The 17,523-nt window shown below is 37.2% G+C and overlaps 1 protein-coding gene across 7 annotated transcripts in view; it reads left to right on the forward strand.

The window, feature by feature from the left end:
• The window catches only part of LOC107755544 (MAP7 domain-containing protein 1-like), a 44,716-nt gene extending 27,658 nt beyond the window's left edge, over window positions 1-17,058 (forward strand). For 4 of the 7 annotated variants that reach the window (XM_016572413.1, XM_016572425.1, XM_016572432.1 and 1 more), the window contains 15 exons: window positions 2,374-2,537; window positions 2,859-2,970; window positions 4,698-4,802; window positions 7,058-7,180; window positions 7,418-7,557; window positions 7,914-8,035; window positions 8,678-8,916; window positions 9,071-9,368; window positions 10,144-10,324; window positions 11,304-11,408; window positions 12,658-12,708; window positions 12,819-12,879; window positions 14,213-14,267; window positions 14,449-14,672; window positions 16,698-17,058. In XM_016572413.1, the coding sequence (XP_016427899.1) occupies window positions 2,374-2,537; window positions 2,859-2,970; window positions 4,698-4,802; window positions 7,058-7,180; window positions 7,418-7,557; window positions 7,914-8,035; window positions 8,678-8,916; window positions 9,071-9,368; window positions 10,144-10,324; window positions 11,304-11,408; window positions 12,658-12,708; window positions 12,819-12,879; window positions 14,213-14,267; window positions 14,449-14,672; window positions 16,698-16,708 (1,991 nt within the window). In that variant the 3' untranslated portion in view covers window positions 16,709-17,058. The remainder of the gene's footprint in view (window positions 1-2,373; window positions 2,538-2,858; window positions 2,971-4,697; window positions 4,803-7,057; window positions 7,181-7,417; window positions 7,558-7,913; window positions 8,036-8,677; window positions 8,917-9,070; window positions 9,369-10,143; window positions 10,325-11,303; window positions 11,409-12,657; window positions 12,709-12,818; window positions 12,880-14,212; window positions 14,268-14,448; window positions 14,673-16,697) is intronic. The other 3 variants (XM_016572438.1, XM_016572447.1, XM_016572420.1) reach the window with 2 other exon arrangements.
• Window positions 17,059-17,523: the final 465 nt, after the last annotated feature.

Below are 17,523 nucleotides of genomic sequence, written 5' to 3' on the forward strand. Positions count from 1 at the left end.
GTAATCAAACAGATGATGAACACTATTAACAGCAATTATTATATGATGCTATCAAACTTATAGCAAAATTTGGTAGTTCTGTATGTTGTTTCAGGGTTGGCATCATCTGAGGACCTCTGAGGGGTTGGCATCATCTCTTCTCAGGTGTTCTGGATCTAGACTGAAGCTTGTGTAAATCCTAGTTACCACGGGATGTCAATACTGTGGCAAACACAGAGAAACAAATAGAGACATAATTAGCGTAGCTGACTCAGCAACTGCTTAGATGAATTCAGGAAGTTCATACAGTCAGTGATTTATCAGATTGATTCAAACATCGATTCACTAAAAAAAAAACAGCTCATTGGAGTCATTGGTCTGTGAACTGGCCCATATTGGCCACAACATATGTTTGGTTTGAAGTATGACCTGTTTTTTCCCAGCAGGGTCAGCTGTCCTTCTGATTTTACCCTAATGCTTTGCTTTTACAATTGATTCACTGTGAATTTCATACAACAAACATGATGAGGCTTGTCGGTAACAGGATGGAAATGTGTAAATCAACCAATTTACACTGAATTTTAGGTTATTATCTCAAATGCATAAAGAAAATCTTGTTTATTTGGGATTCTCTTTTGCACATTTTTTCAGTGAATCTGTCAAAACATGTAATGTAGGTCATATTTCATTGTTTATGAATGACAATAACATGATACACAGCATTCCTTTTGTTTAGCATTGGGGTCAGTTATAGATCATAGGTCCACCAAATTTGAACTTTTGACCGCTAAAACCTCCCTTCACATTGGTGTGTTTTTCAGAAGGCTTGTTTTCATAGCAGGTTTTTACAAGTTTACCATAATTACAAACTGCAGGATTAATTTAGGCCCAGAAATAACATCTGCTGCTGCCTTGACGTGACTGAACTGTGAATAAATCAGGATTGATGTGAATATAATCATGATAAACACATCCTGCTACATTCCAGCCACATGAGTGTGAAGTTTGTCATTTAGACCTAACAATTCAGACCGTAGTCAATCAAATTCATCAATCCGTCTCTTCTGCCATCACCATGGACCTCCACATTAATGTTTAATAATTGTGTGGGCTGCGCTGAGTGAGTCAAATGTTTATAGTAGGACATGTAGTGTAGTCTCTCAGACTGTGGGTCATCTTCCAGCTCATCTATCTGCCAGCAGGATTATGGTAGTTTGATGAAGAGCGTCACCCGGGCACTCTCAGGCCATCACTATTTTAAAATTATGTTTTCCTTTTCTTTCTAGACTATTCCTATATTTTGTGCAGAGTGGAGCATGTAACATATTAGTGGCCCTGTCATTGTTACATTTGTGCTTGTTTGAAGTCACACCATTGTCTTTGTCATTTTATGAAGTCACACACCATAATAACCATAATAGATGTTGCATTTCATAAATGAAAAATGCCCACATATCCCAAAAGGATTCTTTGACATTATATGCTTAAGACGCAAAACAAATGCGAACAAATGCAGATTTTGATTTATCGCTATAAAAGTAGTGCTTGGCTAGGATTTAAACTGGATCAGTGGGAATACAAAATTTGACAGCTTGTAAGATATTTAATCATATGTTACCATTCAAAAGTTTGGGGTCAATAAGAGTTGAAAACAATGAAATTAATACTTTTATTGAGCAAGGACACATTAAATTGATCGAAAGTGAAAGTAAAGACTTTTACATTGTTATAAAAAAATTATATTTTAAGTAAATGCTGTTCTTTTGAACTATCTATTCATTACAACTGTTTTCAACATTGTCAATAATAAGAAATGTTTCTTGAAGAAATCAACATATTAGAATAATTTCTGAAAGATCATGTGACACTGACGACTGGAGTAATGGCTGCTGAAAATGCAACTTTTTCATCACCGGAATAAATTACATTATTAAATATATTAAAATAGAAAACATATTTTGAATTGTAATAATGTTTCACAATATTAAAATTTTTACTGTATTTTTAATCAAATAAATGCAACCTTGGTGATCTTAAGAGACTTCTTGCAAAAACAATAAACATACTTACCAACCCCAAACTTTTGAATGGTATTCTATATTAAAAGGAGATCACCCAAAAATAAAAATTCTGTCATTTTCTCACCCTTGTGTCATTCCGAACCCAAAAAATCAGTTCAATTTAATATGGTAAAATGGACCTAAGAGGGCTTCACTCTTATTGATAGCCAAAAACATGTGATCAAATATCTAATAAATGAACATGCATTAGGAATTGGGAATGTGTCTAAATTTGAATGATTGGTGTGTGAATTCTGTTCGAACACTGATGACTGAAGGTCAAGATGTTGGCCTGGTTTTGGTAGCTCACAAACTCTTCCCCTCTCTAATGTAGCTGCTAAAAAGTCTCAGTGGCTGGAGAAGGAGGAACGGGCACGGCAGGTGCGGGAACAGCAGCTGGAGGAGCGGAGGAGGAAGCTGGAGGAGCAGCGGCTGAAAGCAGAGAGACGGCGCACAGAGCTGGAGGAGAGACAGAGACAGAAACTTGAGAAGAACAAGGTGAGGGAGTAGTGGTGGTCAGTGCAAACCCACATGACACAACCTGTTCCTCTAATTTTACACGGTCCGTGAGGTTCCTGCCAACTTGCCAGGCATTGTTTTCCCTTTCAGCTCTCCAAATAATGCTAGATGAGTTGTTTTTCAGTGAAAGTGGAGCACATTGTACCAGAGCTCTAAGATTTCCCCTTTGAAAGATCAATACCGTCTCCTCTGTTATTCCCAGTGCCCATTATATTTAAATGTGCATTGTAAAGTGTTTTCTAGACTTTTGTTACATTTTAAAGAGATACTCATTGTGGCATTGTTTTTTTTACTGTTCAGGAGCGGTATGAGGCTGCCATCCAGAGGTCTGGTAAGAAGACGTGGGCAGAGATTCGGCAGCAGAGATGGTCCTGGGCCGGAGGCTTGAGCGGCAACTCCAATCAAAGCCAGAGTGAGTTACATAAAATGCACCTACATAAACACAAAAACTGTACCTGTAGGTGTTGCTTCTGGTTCCTTTGCATATTAAAGTGCCCCTATTATGCCATTTTTAAGGTTGCTAATATTGTTTTATGAGTCTCCTAAAACAGGTTTACGTGCATGCAAGGTCAAAAATCATGTTAGTTTTCTCAAAAAATAGATTTAATTTGACCTAATTTCTAAATGATTCGTAAACGACTCGTGCGAAGCAGTTCAAAGAATCAGTCTCTCTAAACCCCCCTTTCCTTGAGCCCTCACAGCTGTGATTGGTCAGATGGCGCAGTCCTTTGTGATTGGTCCAGAGCCGTAGAGAGATTGGCTCTGGATTGGTCTACCACATACAGCGCGTGTCGGAAACGAAACGCCCATTGCCATGACGGAATGACAGCTTTTTTTTTGATAGACAATAACTTTATTCGTCGGCTTCACAACTTTGCAGATAGTTTATGTTCACATACAGCTACATGACACACTGCATGAAAGGTAATATTCGAAAAGGCATAATAGGGGCACTTTAACTGCCTTCGTCATCGGTGTTAGGAGTAAGCTGGATTGGAGGTGATTGTGATGTTTGAGTTTGTGATGTTTGATGAGTTTACTGAGACTGATGCATATAATAATTCTGTCTCTCTTTTTGTCATTTTTGCACATTCTATTTCTATAAAGTGCTTAAGAATACACAATTTAAAAAACTATAAACATATACATTTCCCTGACTTTTCACATGAGATGGTTTGTTTTGTCTTGCGTAAAACAGCCTCACAACCTTCGGCTCAATCCCGGCTAAACGCTCTTTACTAATGTGATAATAACATGAGATCAATTGCTTTGCTTCTGGGGATCATAGGGACTTTAAATGTGCAACTAGGCAAATGCAAATACTAACTGAGATCTGTAAGCGCTTTTCCATTTTTACTGCAGTATCCTTCCATAGCAGTAGCTTCACTGAGGTTTGTGAGTCTCTCTAAACACACAGAAGGTGCGCGTATGCCTTGTTTACATTTTCTGCCAAGAATTTAGACCTTTTATTTTGCCAGAAACCGAAAATGGCATTTTATTTAAATGAAAATGTACAAAAAGTCAAAAGGGGAAGGAGAAACTTCTTCATAATCTACAGTTTCTAGCCTTTGTGTGTTTTATATGTCCGTATATATAACAGGAGGTGAGAATGACTTACTGAGAATGCTGGGAAATAGGGCAATGAACTTCAATGCAGCTTTGTACCACTTCCCCCATGACACAACACCTCAATTTATAGGCTAACCAATGCTGTTTCTCCAAGGATCTTATTTTCTAACTGACTTAATTTAGTTGTTCCTCTCCCAAAAGTTGTGCACAGTCATTGCAGTCCCTGATGGTGCCCTGAGAGGAGAAGTGGAGGCAGTGACCCCATTATAAAACATGTAGACTCTTGCGATAATGAACTTTGAGCAGCGCAACTCAATAAAAATAGCAGTTGAGTTAATATTCAGACACTGCAAACATACCAATGGTTATCCAGGACATAGATAACTATATTTGGCTGCTCAAACAGTAGTTTTAAGGTATATTTTGACCCATATATTTACTTGGCCTATATATCAATGGCTGTTTTGTGTTTGAGGGATTCAAGTTACATTTTTTTGACGGCTCCCAGTCATTCCACCTTGGTCCCCTCAGCATTGTGTACATGTATGCGGTGTTCTCTGGATTTTACAGGCAGATGCTCAATATCAGCAGTCAACCTGCCCAAACATGTGGATTCAGTCATAAACAAGCGGCTCTCCAAATCCTCTGCCACCCTCTGGACGTCCCCTAGCAGAAGTAAGGACACTCCTCTGGATCTAGCCCCTCCTCCACGTCTTCACAGGCTCCTCCCTTCACATAATTATGAGTTTCCATTTTACTCCCCCACCTTTGATTTCTCCCTTGCGACCAATCACCTGCTCATGTTCCGTGATCATTCAATCATTCCCTCCTTCCAAACCGTCTCCTCGTCAGTGTCTTCAGTTCGATCGATTTGATTTTTTGAAATCGTCATCATCTTTCACCGTCAACCGTTCTTAGTGGTGCTCTTTTTTTGTTTGTTTATTTTTGGTGGTGGCTTTCTCTGTTCCTTATTCCTTTTTCTTGATGTAACCATCTTTAAAGGTGAATACTTGCATACTTCTCCATACCTTCACATATGCGTATGATGCATGATGATACAGTGGCCCCAGAAAGTATTTGGACACTTAAGCCACACTTAAAATGTATAAATTTTACAGAACTAAAAAAAAAGAAATATCTAAAATTGATGCTAGAACTTTTCTTAGAACAATCTTTTTTAAGCCAACAAAGTGTCCAAATACTTATCAATTTGAACAATATATGTGTTGTTTTATTGGTAACACCTTACAATACGGTTTGTTAATGCTAGTTAAAGCATTAGATATCATGAACTTAGTTTTACATCCTTTTATCAATCTAGGTTTAATTTAATTTGATTTGATTTGAATTGCATTTGATTCAATATTTTAATTTAATTTTTAATTTAATTTCAAACTGTGTAAATTAACATTAAAGGACATGAATTAATGTGATAAACATTCTTAGTTCATTTTCTCTAATGCATTAACTGATGTTAACAAATTGAAGCTTATTATAAAGTGTTACCGTTTTATCATTTAAAACCTAACAAAGACCTTTTTGTGAAGTGTTTAAAGTGTGCTTGTGCTACATTTTTTTGAAGTCACTTTTTTTGAGTTTTTGTCACTAGCTTTGATGTTTTTTTGACATTCATACGTTGTAAGTGTCTGAACACCGTTTGTGACCACTGAATCTGCTGGCATATTCAAAAAGAGAAATGTGTTGATGGATGTATCTTCCACTCAGAAAAGCCATTTATCAGTGAATTGAGGTCTAGTTGATTTTATTTTCCCCCCCAAAATGGCTGGTGCTTCTTTTATTGGATGTACTGAGGTCACGGAACTGAATCGTAAGTAGGGCACACTCTATTTGTGAGTGCTTCTTAAAACAATAGATGGAGTAGAGCAGAAAGGAGAGTTCACAGCTAATCGAGTCTTTTCCATGAGCGGAGACTTTACTGCAGAGTGCTGATGAATGTTCAGCTTTGGGCAATATCTCTCTCAATCTCTCTTTCTCTTTCTAAAATGCCTCTCTACTTCCCCAATTGTTCTTGTGCTCTTGCTTTTCGCATCTTACCATGCATTTACCTGTGGCTCTTTCTTGTTTCCCCCTTTTCTTTTCCCTTGAAAATCACGTAAGTTTAGAATCAGGGTTATTGTAGTTAATCAAAAACATAAAAAACAAAACAATAAAATATAAAGAAACTTTAACTTTTTTTTTCAGCTAGTTGCCAAGGTAAAAATTCTCATTTTTGTGAAGTTTAACTTGAAGTACTAAAATAATTAAAATATATTAAGAACACATTAAAATAAAATCTAAGATATTAAAATTAAAATAGCACTGGTGATAATGTGATGTAACTATATATATGATGTATATATATACTTTTTTTTTTTTTTTTTTTTTACATAGCTCGGATATGTTTTATTCCTGTCTTTGTCCTTTTGTGTTAATAGTTCACCCAAAAATGAAAAATTCTGTCATCATTTACTTGTTGCAAACCTGTATGACTTTCTTCTGTGTAACACACAATTTGATACATTGATGACTCTTTAAACAGTTCATAGTGAAACACCACCAAAAATAAAGTTCATATGACACTGGATTGAAGGAACATTAGTGTGAATAAATTGCAGAATTCTTATTTTTGGATGAATTATTCTTTCATTGTGTTTCAAACTTGAGTTAATTCTCACAAAAGTTTACTTTCTGTTTACTGTTCACCTTTACTGGCTTTTCAAGCATGTGGCACTGTTGTGAAATCCTCATGCGGACTCACTGTCATCCATGTTGACAGCAAGGGAGACAAACACAGCTGTTTGTCATTGCAATGTTTTTATCATTATAAAAATGAATTCCACTATTGTGTGTATTGTATTCATGTAAAAGTTAGGAAAGGGATTGTTGCTCATATATTTTAATGGGAACTCATTTTTAGTCTTTTCTTGCAGCTCGTAGCATGCAGCTGAGTCCATGGGAGAGCAGCATTGTGGACAGGCTGATGACGCCCACTCTCTCCTTCTTGGCTCGCAGTCGCAGTGCTGCCAGTGTGCTAAACAAGACCAGAGATGGCCGTGAGTGACAGGATACAATCGTAGTACCCTATATATTTGTTAGTAGCATTATTTAAAGTAGCTCAGAAAGAAGTTTAGCATTTTTGGAAAGACTTTTTAAACACTAATTTGCTGTATTCTTCTGTTTTTTGGGCCTGTGCAAGTCATGCAAAGTCATGCAATGCATAAATAACAGCATGAGCTTTTTCTGTTCTATATGCTGCAAATTGGGAGTTAAATGTGTTTTCTTTCATGCAGAGTCTCCGTTGTGTCCGCGCTCGGCGTCTGCTAGCCCTCTCTCAGCGTGTGCTCATCGGCCACACCAACGCTGCTCTGAGCGCTGGAGGGTCACCACCAGCACACCCGATATCGCCCAGCGCAGACGAGACTCCACACCTGTGAGTTATTTAAGACTCCCTTTCACTCTCTACATCTTTCTCATTTTCCATCCATCCCGCCTGTTATATCATATTTTGCTATGATATCTATGAGATATCTATAAGTACATCTTTATTATGAAACATGTTAATGTTGCCTTATTAATGTTATCATTAATAGTATTAAACTGCCCATTAATACAATAATTCACTTTTAAACCAAAAAACAGCAGATACTGTGAGTGAAATATCGTCCATTGTCAGATAGGCTTTCAATTGTACAAATTATAATGAGAAATTAAAATTTAGAGGTAACAAAGTCTTACACCTGCATGTGAGTCACTGTCTTTATTGTTTGTCCCATCTTTTCTCAAAAGATGAGGAAGGATAAGAAGGAAAAGGAGAGAGAAAATGAAAAGGAGAAGAGTACCACCATCAAAGAGAAAGTGCTGAAGAAGAGACAGTCCATGCCATCAATGAAAACTAGAACAGAGTCCAGGTAAGATGACTGTCATCTAGTAATTAAACAATAATAAATAAAGCAATTAAAAAAAAAAAAATTAAGGATCAAATTTGATTAGAAAGGAATATATATATATATATATATATATATATATATATATATATATAAATATATTTTATACTAAGCACCAGTGCTATGTGAAAAAAAAGTTAACGTACAGCCCTGCTATATGTAAATATTGCTGTGAATTCTCAGATCTTTTCATCTCAGGTCTGAGTAAAACCTGCTTTAGATGCTCATATTCTGGAAGCACTGCCTTTCACGTGCAAGAGGAAGATACAATAGAAGCGTTTTAATGGACCTTTTTGCTCTGAGCATTTTCTAATTCTGTTAGACCAAAGCTGTGTTATGTAATGCTCTCTCTGACTAAACATTTCTCCTTTTGGTAGTAGTCAGAAGTCATAGTTTAGTTTCAAGGAATGCTATATAGATATATATTTTAGCTTTAGTTTTAAAGGTGCTTTTATGTGTTTAATTTAATCATCATTGATCTATTTCTAGGACATTTTGAAATATCAGGTCACATTTTAGGTCATGTTCTTGTCCCTGCTGTGAACATGTTGTATTAAAAATTTTTCCAGCTCAGCCATTACATTGAGCTTCTCTTCATGTTTCCAGTCTGAGTCCAGTGTCCAAACTGAGATCTGCCTCTCCTGTGACACCCAAAGTCTGTGCGTCCTCCCCCAGTCCTGCAGTATCTCCCAATCCTCCCTCAGCACGAGCGAGCCCAAGCACTCCTAAAGCCAGACCCAAGAGGGCCAGGACCCCTGCCCGCGTGGAGACCCGCACCGCCTCGCCTGTTGCCATAGAGAGGGTCAGAGAGACCCGCAGGCCTGCTACGCCTGAAGAACCAAAGAGTGAGTGTGGTGATTTTGATTGTGGTGTTGCCACAGGACTCTCTTTTAACAGGAGTTTTTCCCATTAAAACATGCAAGTTTATGTCATTTTACACTTTGTTCCTCTCTCCAGTCCTCATTTTTTCCCCGCTTCGTTTCTCTGTGTTTTCTCTAGCTTCGTCTACCGTCCCCTCCATTGTCATGTCATCTGTTCCGGACACCGCCACTGTTGCTAGTGCACCAGTGTTGTCAGTTTCTGCGCCCTCTGGAGTCCCCCAGGAGTCCCCTGTTGTCCCTGTTCTCTCACAGGTGGCTTCTCCAGCTCCTTCTCCAGGCCCTTCTCCAGGCAAACCCATGGCTGGCACCAATAACCTAGAGGAAGCCACCCGCATCCTGGCTGAGAAGAGACGACAGGCCCGTGAACAGAGAGAGAAGGAAGAGCAAGAACGTAGAGAACAGCAGGAGAGAGAAAGGTTACCTATTTCATAATAATTTAATTTGTTTTATATTATTTAAAAATATATATGGTTCTCACATGGTGCTCATGTGGGAAACGTAGGTTTGAGTCCAGCTTGCAACATGCACTGATCCCATTCCACTTTTATCTCCACAATAACTATCTATCATTCTCCACTATTCCTGTCTAATAAAGTGGCAAAATAACAATTTAATCTCTATAAAATGTCCACTTTTTAAACTTTTGACCCTTTGTATCCCTAATGTCAAAGCCAAACTCAACCTCAGCTAACACAAGCTCTGGTATGCTTTTAAACATGTCCTGCTCCATCAGGCCGTGTGTGGTGTGAGCTCCAGGAATAGCCTTGGCGGTATGGAGCTGTTGACGTCTGGTGTTCTCAGTGACGGTTTATGAGTTTAGCACATTTATGAGCCAAAAGGGACTTTGGCAACTGTGTAATGAGAGTTCCACACTGTTTATGCTCTGGTGCCACTGGTAACTACGGGTGCGGATATTTTGGTCACGACTAAAAAGATTCACTGATTCACACTCTCCATCCACTTTGCATTTGTCACTGTGCAATGCTTAGACCATATTTGCAGTTTAAAGTTTCATGTAATGTTACCAGCCACAGCAAAATGATCAATTTTGCAAGAGACACCAAAGTCCACTTGCATTCCCATGCCATTTTGTTTCAATAATTCACAAAGTTCAATATTTAATGCTACCTGAAGGAGCTTTTTTTTTTAATCTTACGTGTGTACAATGACTGACTGTCTTCCATCACACAGACTTCAGCACGTGGAGAGGCTAGCACAGGAGGTGGAAGAAAGGAGGCACAGGGAGGAGGAGGCACAGCTCATGGCGGAGCAGGAGAGGTTCAGAGAGGAGGCTCAACACCTGCAGGAGGAGGAGGAGGCACAGGAAAGAGTCAAAATCGAAAAAGAAGAGAATGAACGCCTTCAGAAACAGGTCAGAAATGCAACCACATTTCCCTCATTCCTAAGTAACACACTTCACTCTGTCAAATAAAAGCTGTATAAATACATATACTGACAGTCATGTACAGTATATATGTAGACTTTCCAGCACTGAATATTGAATTGCTTAGTTGCATCAGAGCCATGGCCTGGTACTTAGTGCACATGTTCAAGACATGTCGAGCCGTGGTGCTCATATGGGAGACATGGGTTCATATCTGGCCTAGGTTGTGTCCTGATCAGTGACATTTTAGTATTATTTATATATTATTATTTATATACTATTATTCATTAATATTTGGAATTAGTTTAGGTTTTAGTAATTTGGTTATGGGGTTTTGTATTTTTTATATTTTGAAGTTTATATTTTTCATGTAATATTTATATTAAATTTTTTTCAGCTTTATTTCAGTTGCCAAAAATTATATTAATAGTTTTGGTTTTAGTTAACAGTAACAACACTGGTCTTTAGGGTTTGATCCTTATTATATGACCTCAATTTTCTATTAAATGCTGTAAAATGAGTATGCACTTGTATCCACAATTTTAAAGCATGATGAGACAAAACAATGCTACACAAGTATGTCAGGTTCTTACAAATCTGTTCTTACTTCTAGGAATGGGTTAATATTAACTGTGCCATTTAGCGTGGTAGCATTTTTGAGGTTTTACCACCACCTGGTGTTCAAAACAGTATTTAAACAGATATTAAGTAGCTCAAGTAAGTCATGGAAATTTCCATAGCTATCATAGAATTTTCTAGTTATGTTAATGTTTCATCAGCTAAAGTAACTAGTATTTAATTAAAAATTATTTAAAAAGAAACTCAACCACTAATTATAAATAATAATAAAAAATGAGAAAATAATAGAATTTCATTGGATAAAAAGTCATCAGCTGCAGATGAATAAATGGCTGCATAGAAAGCTGTGTTCAGTGTGAATCTGATCATATGATCATTGCATCTGTAGAAAGAGGAGGCTGAAGCAAAGGCCCGAGAGGAAGCCGAGAAACAGCGACTGGAGAGAGAGAAACACTTCCAGAAGGAGGAGCAGGAAAGGCTGGAGAGAAAAAAGGTCAGAAGGGTTTCCACCTCGCATTTATATTTTTCTTTATAAGGTCATTTTGAAATCATCATGCTTCTTTAAAACCCATATTACAGGGAATTGTTTGCATATCTACACAAACTGAAAATTCAGCAGTCTATTTAAATCCTTTCATTTCCTCTCCTAACTAGTCACACATGCCCACAGTAGCTTTCAGGCACAGAATGTGGTACAGCAAAATAAAGTAACTTTTCAAGTTGACTATGTAGGATAAAAGTGAAGTCGAGCTCTCTAGATTCATGCATCTGCCATAAATCATACAACGCCTTGACATACACCCCGTGATCCCGTTCTGTGAACCTGTTTAATGGAGGATGGCCTTGTCCACTCTGTTCCAGTGGTGTTACCCCACCAGGGCACTACGTCTCGCTACAAGTCAGTTTATCAGGGCTGCGTTAGAGCCTCGACCCAACTGTCCTCACCTCGTGGTGTGGTTTTTTTTTGAAAGACACAATGTCCTCAGACCTTGACACACTGTAGTGTTTATTCGAATTCTGAACATTGCGTTGGCCATAAACACCTACCGCTGTCTTTTGGACTGCTTAAAGCTGCAGTTTCTGATTTTGAAACTTTGAAAGATATATAAAGGACACGAAAGATATCTATTGATAAACAGTGCAAATGGTCTTTTGTAATCTGGAGTAATGTAGAATAAAAATGTAATTAAATTAAATTAAAATATAAATAAATCACTTGTGAAAATACTTATTTTTTTTCTAATTTAATACATAATCTTTCATTACAAATATATACAAAAAGAGATACAGGGGGCCAGAGAGATATCTGTCTGTAAACGGCACAATTGGAATTGAGAATAGAATAAAATAAAATAAATCAGAGACCACTTGCATTTTTCTAATTTAATATATAATTTTTCATTACTAATTATAATATCATAAACATATGAGTGAATAGTTTAATTGAAAAATTAATATGAAACGGTTCTCTTTTCACTTAAATGAGCTCCACAAGTTAGTGTGAAACCTAATGACCATGTTCAGTGGCATGATTTGGGAATGATCCAAATTGATCAACTTGTGTAAATATGAATGTCACAATGTTTGCAAAATCTTAAATATTTCTTCTTCATTTAATGTCATCATGTTTTACATTTTTCAAAGTTCTAAAACTTTGTTTATTTCCAGGTTTAAATTTGATTGTGAAACTCTTGAAACATTTTACATGCTTTTCTTTTGTCTCTTCTGTGCATTGTTTTTAGCGTCTGGAGGAGATTATGAAAAGAACACGCAAAACAGATGCAGGAGACAAGGTACAGTGCCATTCTCATTTAAAACAGCCTCACTGCGGCAGTAGCAAGGCTCCAATTTCCCCTTGTGGTTCAAGAGCTCACAATCTAATTGTTTTTTTTTCTTCATGCAGAAAGACACAAAATCTCCATCTCAAGTCAATGGAAAAGCTTCAGATTCTGAGATGAATAAAGGTATGACATTAGTTTAAAATTGTTTGTTTAAGAATGTTAGTATAAATTGTGTTCATATCACTACTTAAAAATAATCTTTAGTTAGATTTGGCATTCAGTGCACTGTTCAGGTCTGTTTGAACCTTCCATTTAGATCTGTTTGAATCAGCAACAGCCCATTTACATCAGTACCACATAATGTTTTCCCTGGCTCTGTCATCGTACATGTACCTTTTTATTTTGTTGGGTCCACTTTAACTTTCAAAATCATTTTCCCTTGTTAGGAAAAGCATAAATAAAAGTTCCCACATCCACGCCTCTTTCTAAATCTCCCTTATTTAAGATTAAGCTTGTATCTGTAATATTTCCTCAAGGTTTGAAGATGGATTTGTGGCTCCATGTAGTCAGCCAGAGAGGGAATAGCGTGCTAAACTGTGTACACACTGTAACTGCTTGTTATTTGCGTCATGTCGAATCCCTGTTGCAAAACCAGTGCTTTTTGTAATGGAGTATGAAAATTGGCACAGCAGCATGGTGAATCCATCACAGTCTATTTACGTAGTGCTTCGACACTCAGTAGCTGTTTTTTTTTTTTTTTTTTCATCCAGCGGCTAGTATTATTCTTATTAGCCACTAGAAATACATACACTACTGTTCAAATTTATATTTGTTCAAAAATACAGTAAAAACGATTATTATTATTATTTACATTGTGAAATATTACAATTTAAAAAGCGGTTTTCTTTTTAAAATATGTGAAAATTTAATTTATTCCTGTGATGGCAAAGCTGAATTTCCAGCAGCCATTACTCCAGTCTTCAGTGTCACATGATCTTTCAGAAATCATTTTAATATGCTGATTTCAAGAAACATTTATTATTATTATTATTATTATGTTGAAAATAGTTGCTATATATTTTTGTAGAAACCCTGATACATTTTTAAATAGAATATTCAGAAAAACAGCATTTGTTTTTAACTGAAATTTTATTTTATTTTGTAATATACATTTCTGTACTGTCACTTTTAAACAATTTAATGCATCCTTGCTGAATAAAAATATTAATTTCTTTAAAAAAATATATTCTTACTAACCCTCAAACTTTTGAATGGTAGTGTAAATACAAATACAAAAGAATATTTTCAGAGAAAAATCCTATTATGTATTAACTAGCTGTTGTAAATACAAGGAGCGCTGGGAATCAGGGAAACGATTCCAGATGAACTGCTGAAATGTTTATTCTGTCAATTGTACAACCATCTGGGAAAGCAATGTTGATTTGGCAAAGGAATGCTAAAACAAACAAGATGGCAATTTTAATAAACGATTAGCATGACATTGTCTTTTTCCTAGCAGCTGCTGACTACCAGCCAAGCACGGCATTGAAACAAGATGGTGTGAATGAAAGGTAAGTCCTGTGTTTGCATTTTTATATTCTGTTTCCTCAGAGGTGACAGTTTTGTTTTCTTGAACACATGGGGTGGAAACGCTGCTTTATTCGCAAATTGCTTTGCAATCTTCAGATTTTTTGCATAGATTACATTTGTAGTAGTTTAACGCACACTTAAACCATCTATTGTCTCTTGCAGTCTGTCTGTTCTTTTGGTGAATGGCGTTCAGCCTTCCAAACACGAGAATGGCCTGTCAGCAAAAGGGGAGGCATCTCACTTCGAAGAGATCATTCAGCTGTCCAATCACAACAACGGACGGGAGAAAGCAGAGACTGACAGACCTGACGAGCCAATCATGGCCTTTGAGAGCGGAGAATCATTCCTAAAGAAAACAGGCCCCATTAAGCCTCAGCATGTGGCAGGTGAGCGTCTAAAGAAGTTTCTGTTTCAGTGTCAATCTCTTCTCAGACTGCGGTGTGAACGGTGAAAAATTTCATTTTTCGGAGACAAATCCATTACATTTGAACAGTTCTTGCTGTATGTTAAATATTAATGTTTCTTTTGGTGGGAAAGAGTCATTGTCATCTTTTTTTGCACTTGGAGGGTTAATGTTGTCTCAGGTGTGGGTGTCATAGTGGCTGTATGTTGCCCTGCGGGTGCGTCAAGCAGGGGTAACGGGGTGAAGAGCCTGGCACTGAGCTGGATTCCTGAAATGGTGTCAGGGAGACCTGATCCGGCCTCGCTGGCACCCCAAGACTGGAAACAGGAGCTCTTGGCTTAGCTCTTCACCCCTCTTTCCCTCGGCCTGGTCAGCGTTACTTGGTCCCGCTCCCCTCAGCAAGTACCTTCACCTGTCCTCCTGCAGAAAGCCCTCCAGTCGTTAATCATCGGTAAAGAAAACACAAGGGGGTTTACCTCATGCCATGCCAGCTCCCGTAAACTGAGATGTACATTTTTAATCCAAAGTAATATCCAGGATCTTTGCTTTGCCATATGTGGAGCGCGACTCTCATCTCATGTTAAGTTTAGAATTATCACAGATGTATCATGTGACTACGAAGATAGATACGTAAATGTTCTCAGCACTAAAGTCCTAATTTTTTGTTCACTTTGCTGGAAAAACCATGTTGTAACAGGTTGTTTCAGATATGCTAATCCAACTTAAATGGGTCCATACCAGTTAACCAAACTTTGATAAACTAATGACCTACTTAAACCAGCTAAAAATAGGAATGGGCATGAGTTCGAGTTATTGATCATGAAACATTAAAACATTGATCATACATTACTGTTCAAAGGCTTGGGGTTAGTAAGATTTTAAAATGTTGAAAGAACTCTTTTATGATCACCAAGGTTGAATATGTTTGATTAAAAATACAGTTATAACCAGTAATATTGTGAAATATAATTACAGTTTAAAATAACTGTTTTCTATTCGAGTATATTTTAAATGTAATTTATTCCCGTGATAGTCAGCAGCCATTACTCCAATCTGTGTCACATGATCAATGTTGAAAACAGTTGTGCTGCTTAATATTTTTGTGGAACCTGTGATACCTTTTTTCAGGATTCTTTAAATTAATAGTAAGTCCTTTAATGTCACTTTTGATCAATTAAATGCATCCTTCCAGAATAAAAGAATAAAAAAAATCTTACTGCCCTCAAGCTTTTGAACAGTAGTGTATCTAAATAATTCAACATTATTCAGTTTATTAAAATCCAGGTGATCTTGACATGTGGTTATAAGTGCTTTTTAAGCATTTGTAAAAAATAAAAAATAAAAACTTTTTGAAAAGGACACAGTCTGAGGGTGCTTTCACACCTGGCCTGTTGTTTCAGAACCTGGCGCGTTTCCCCCCTTATGAGCACGTCTTTGCCATTCAAAATCAAAGCGCACTTTTTCATTTTATAATGTCGTCTTATTGCTCTTCTTCTTAGTAGGTGCATTTTACAAATGTTTTCCCGATGAATTCTGGACTCCTGCTCAAAATGATCAATTAATATAACGACAGCTACAAAAAAAAACAACAATAAGCCCACGAAGCTGTTGTCGTTCCATCCTGACAGATGACAGCCCTGACAGCTCAGTGGAATCCTGGAAAATAAACCGTGGAACTTTGACCAATGAGAGAACAGTTTAATCACGCGTGACTTGTATTAACAAATTTGGTCCGTTTAGAAACTTTGCTGTGTGAAAGCGAACCTCACCAAGAATAAAAAGCAACATTGTAATAATTTTAATCCCTGTTTCGGAACAAAGCAATTGAGCTACAGGTGTGAAAGCACCCTCAAAACGTGATGCTTATGCCGTAAGAGGCTGAAAAAAATCAGTTCATGAGCTTTGAGGATCTAAGCAGTATGTCCTAATTTTTGAAAATCTAATTGATTAATTACATTTTGTAATACATTAAACAGTTACATTTCTAATCTCCATATTCTTCCTCCAGAGGTCCTCTGAGGTTATAAACTGTTGAATGAAGCCTTGAATCTGTGAGTCCCTCAACACCGTCTGCCTGGGGGACCCGGTGGAAAGAAGCACAGCATGCAAGAGATCTGTGCCAAACCCAAAAACTGTCTCCTGTTTAGACTGTACAGAGCAACCCCACCATCAGAGCCTCTTTTATGGGGCTTGATGGAAATTACAAGGAAGCTACACAACAATCAAGCTGAGCTAAACGCCAGCGTACACCAGAATCACCATTCATCAAGACCTTGACCTCACACACTTTATGGCAGACCAATTCATGCTTCTTGCTGATCACCACAGTACAATGTTAGGTTTTTTGTTTTTTTTAAAAAGGCTTGTGACAAACAATAATCCTTGTCGTTATTCATGCTATTATGGGTTGAACGCAGAAGTGCTTTGGGTGTTTTATTTTTCAATGTTTAGTTATTTAACTTGAAGAGAATTGTAACTACTGGGTACAGTTGTATGTGAATAATGTAAATTGGACAATGGGAGGAGACTATCTGTGAATAAAACAGAATGAAAGGGACTGCCATGTCTGAACTCCACTGAGTTTTTTAATGCTAGAGATGTTTTTAATATTGTCTCATAGTGAAATAATTTTTAATGCCATAGTTGCACCAGATTAATGCATACAGATGTAAACATGGACAAATGCCTGAGTGCTTACTTACATAAGAAATGTGTAATATCCAAATATCAATAGCCAGATGCACATGCAACTGCAATACCGAAGTTTGTTTTAAATTTGAAACTTTAAAGATGGCTTGGCTTTATCATTGTAAGAAACTGTTGTCACTAACTCA

This window comes from Sinocyclocheilus rhinocerous, unplaced genomic scaffold (genome assembly GCF_001515625.1).
Source record: "Sinocyclocheilus rhinocerous isolate Xijiao unplaced genomic scaffold, SAMN03320098_v1.1 scaffold11, whole genome shotgun sequence".
Classification (NCBI taxonomy): domain Eukaryota; kingdom Metazoa; phylum Chordata; class Actinopteri; order Cypriniformes; family Cyprinidae; genus Sinocyclocheilus; species Sinocyclocheilus rhinocerous.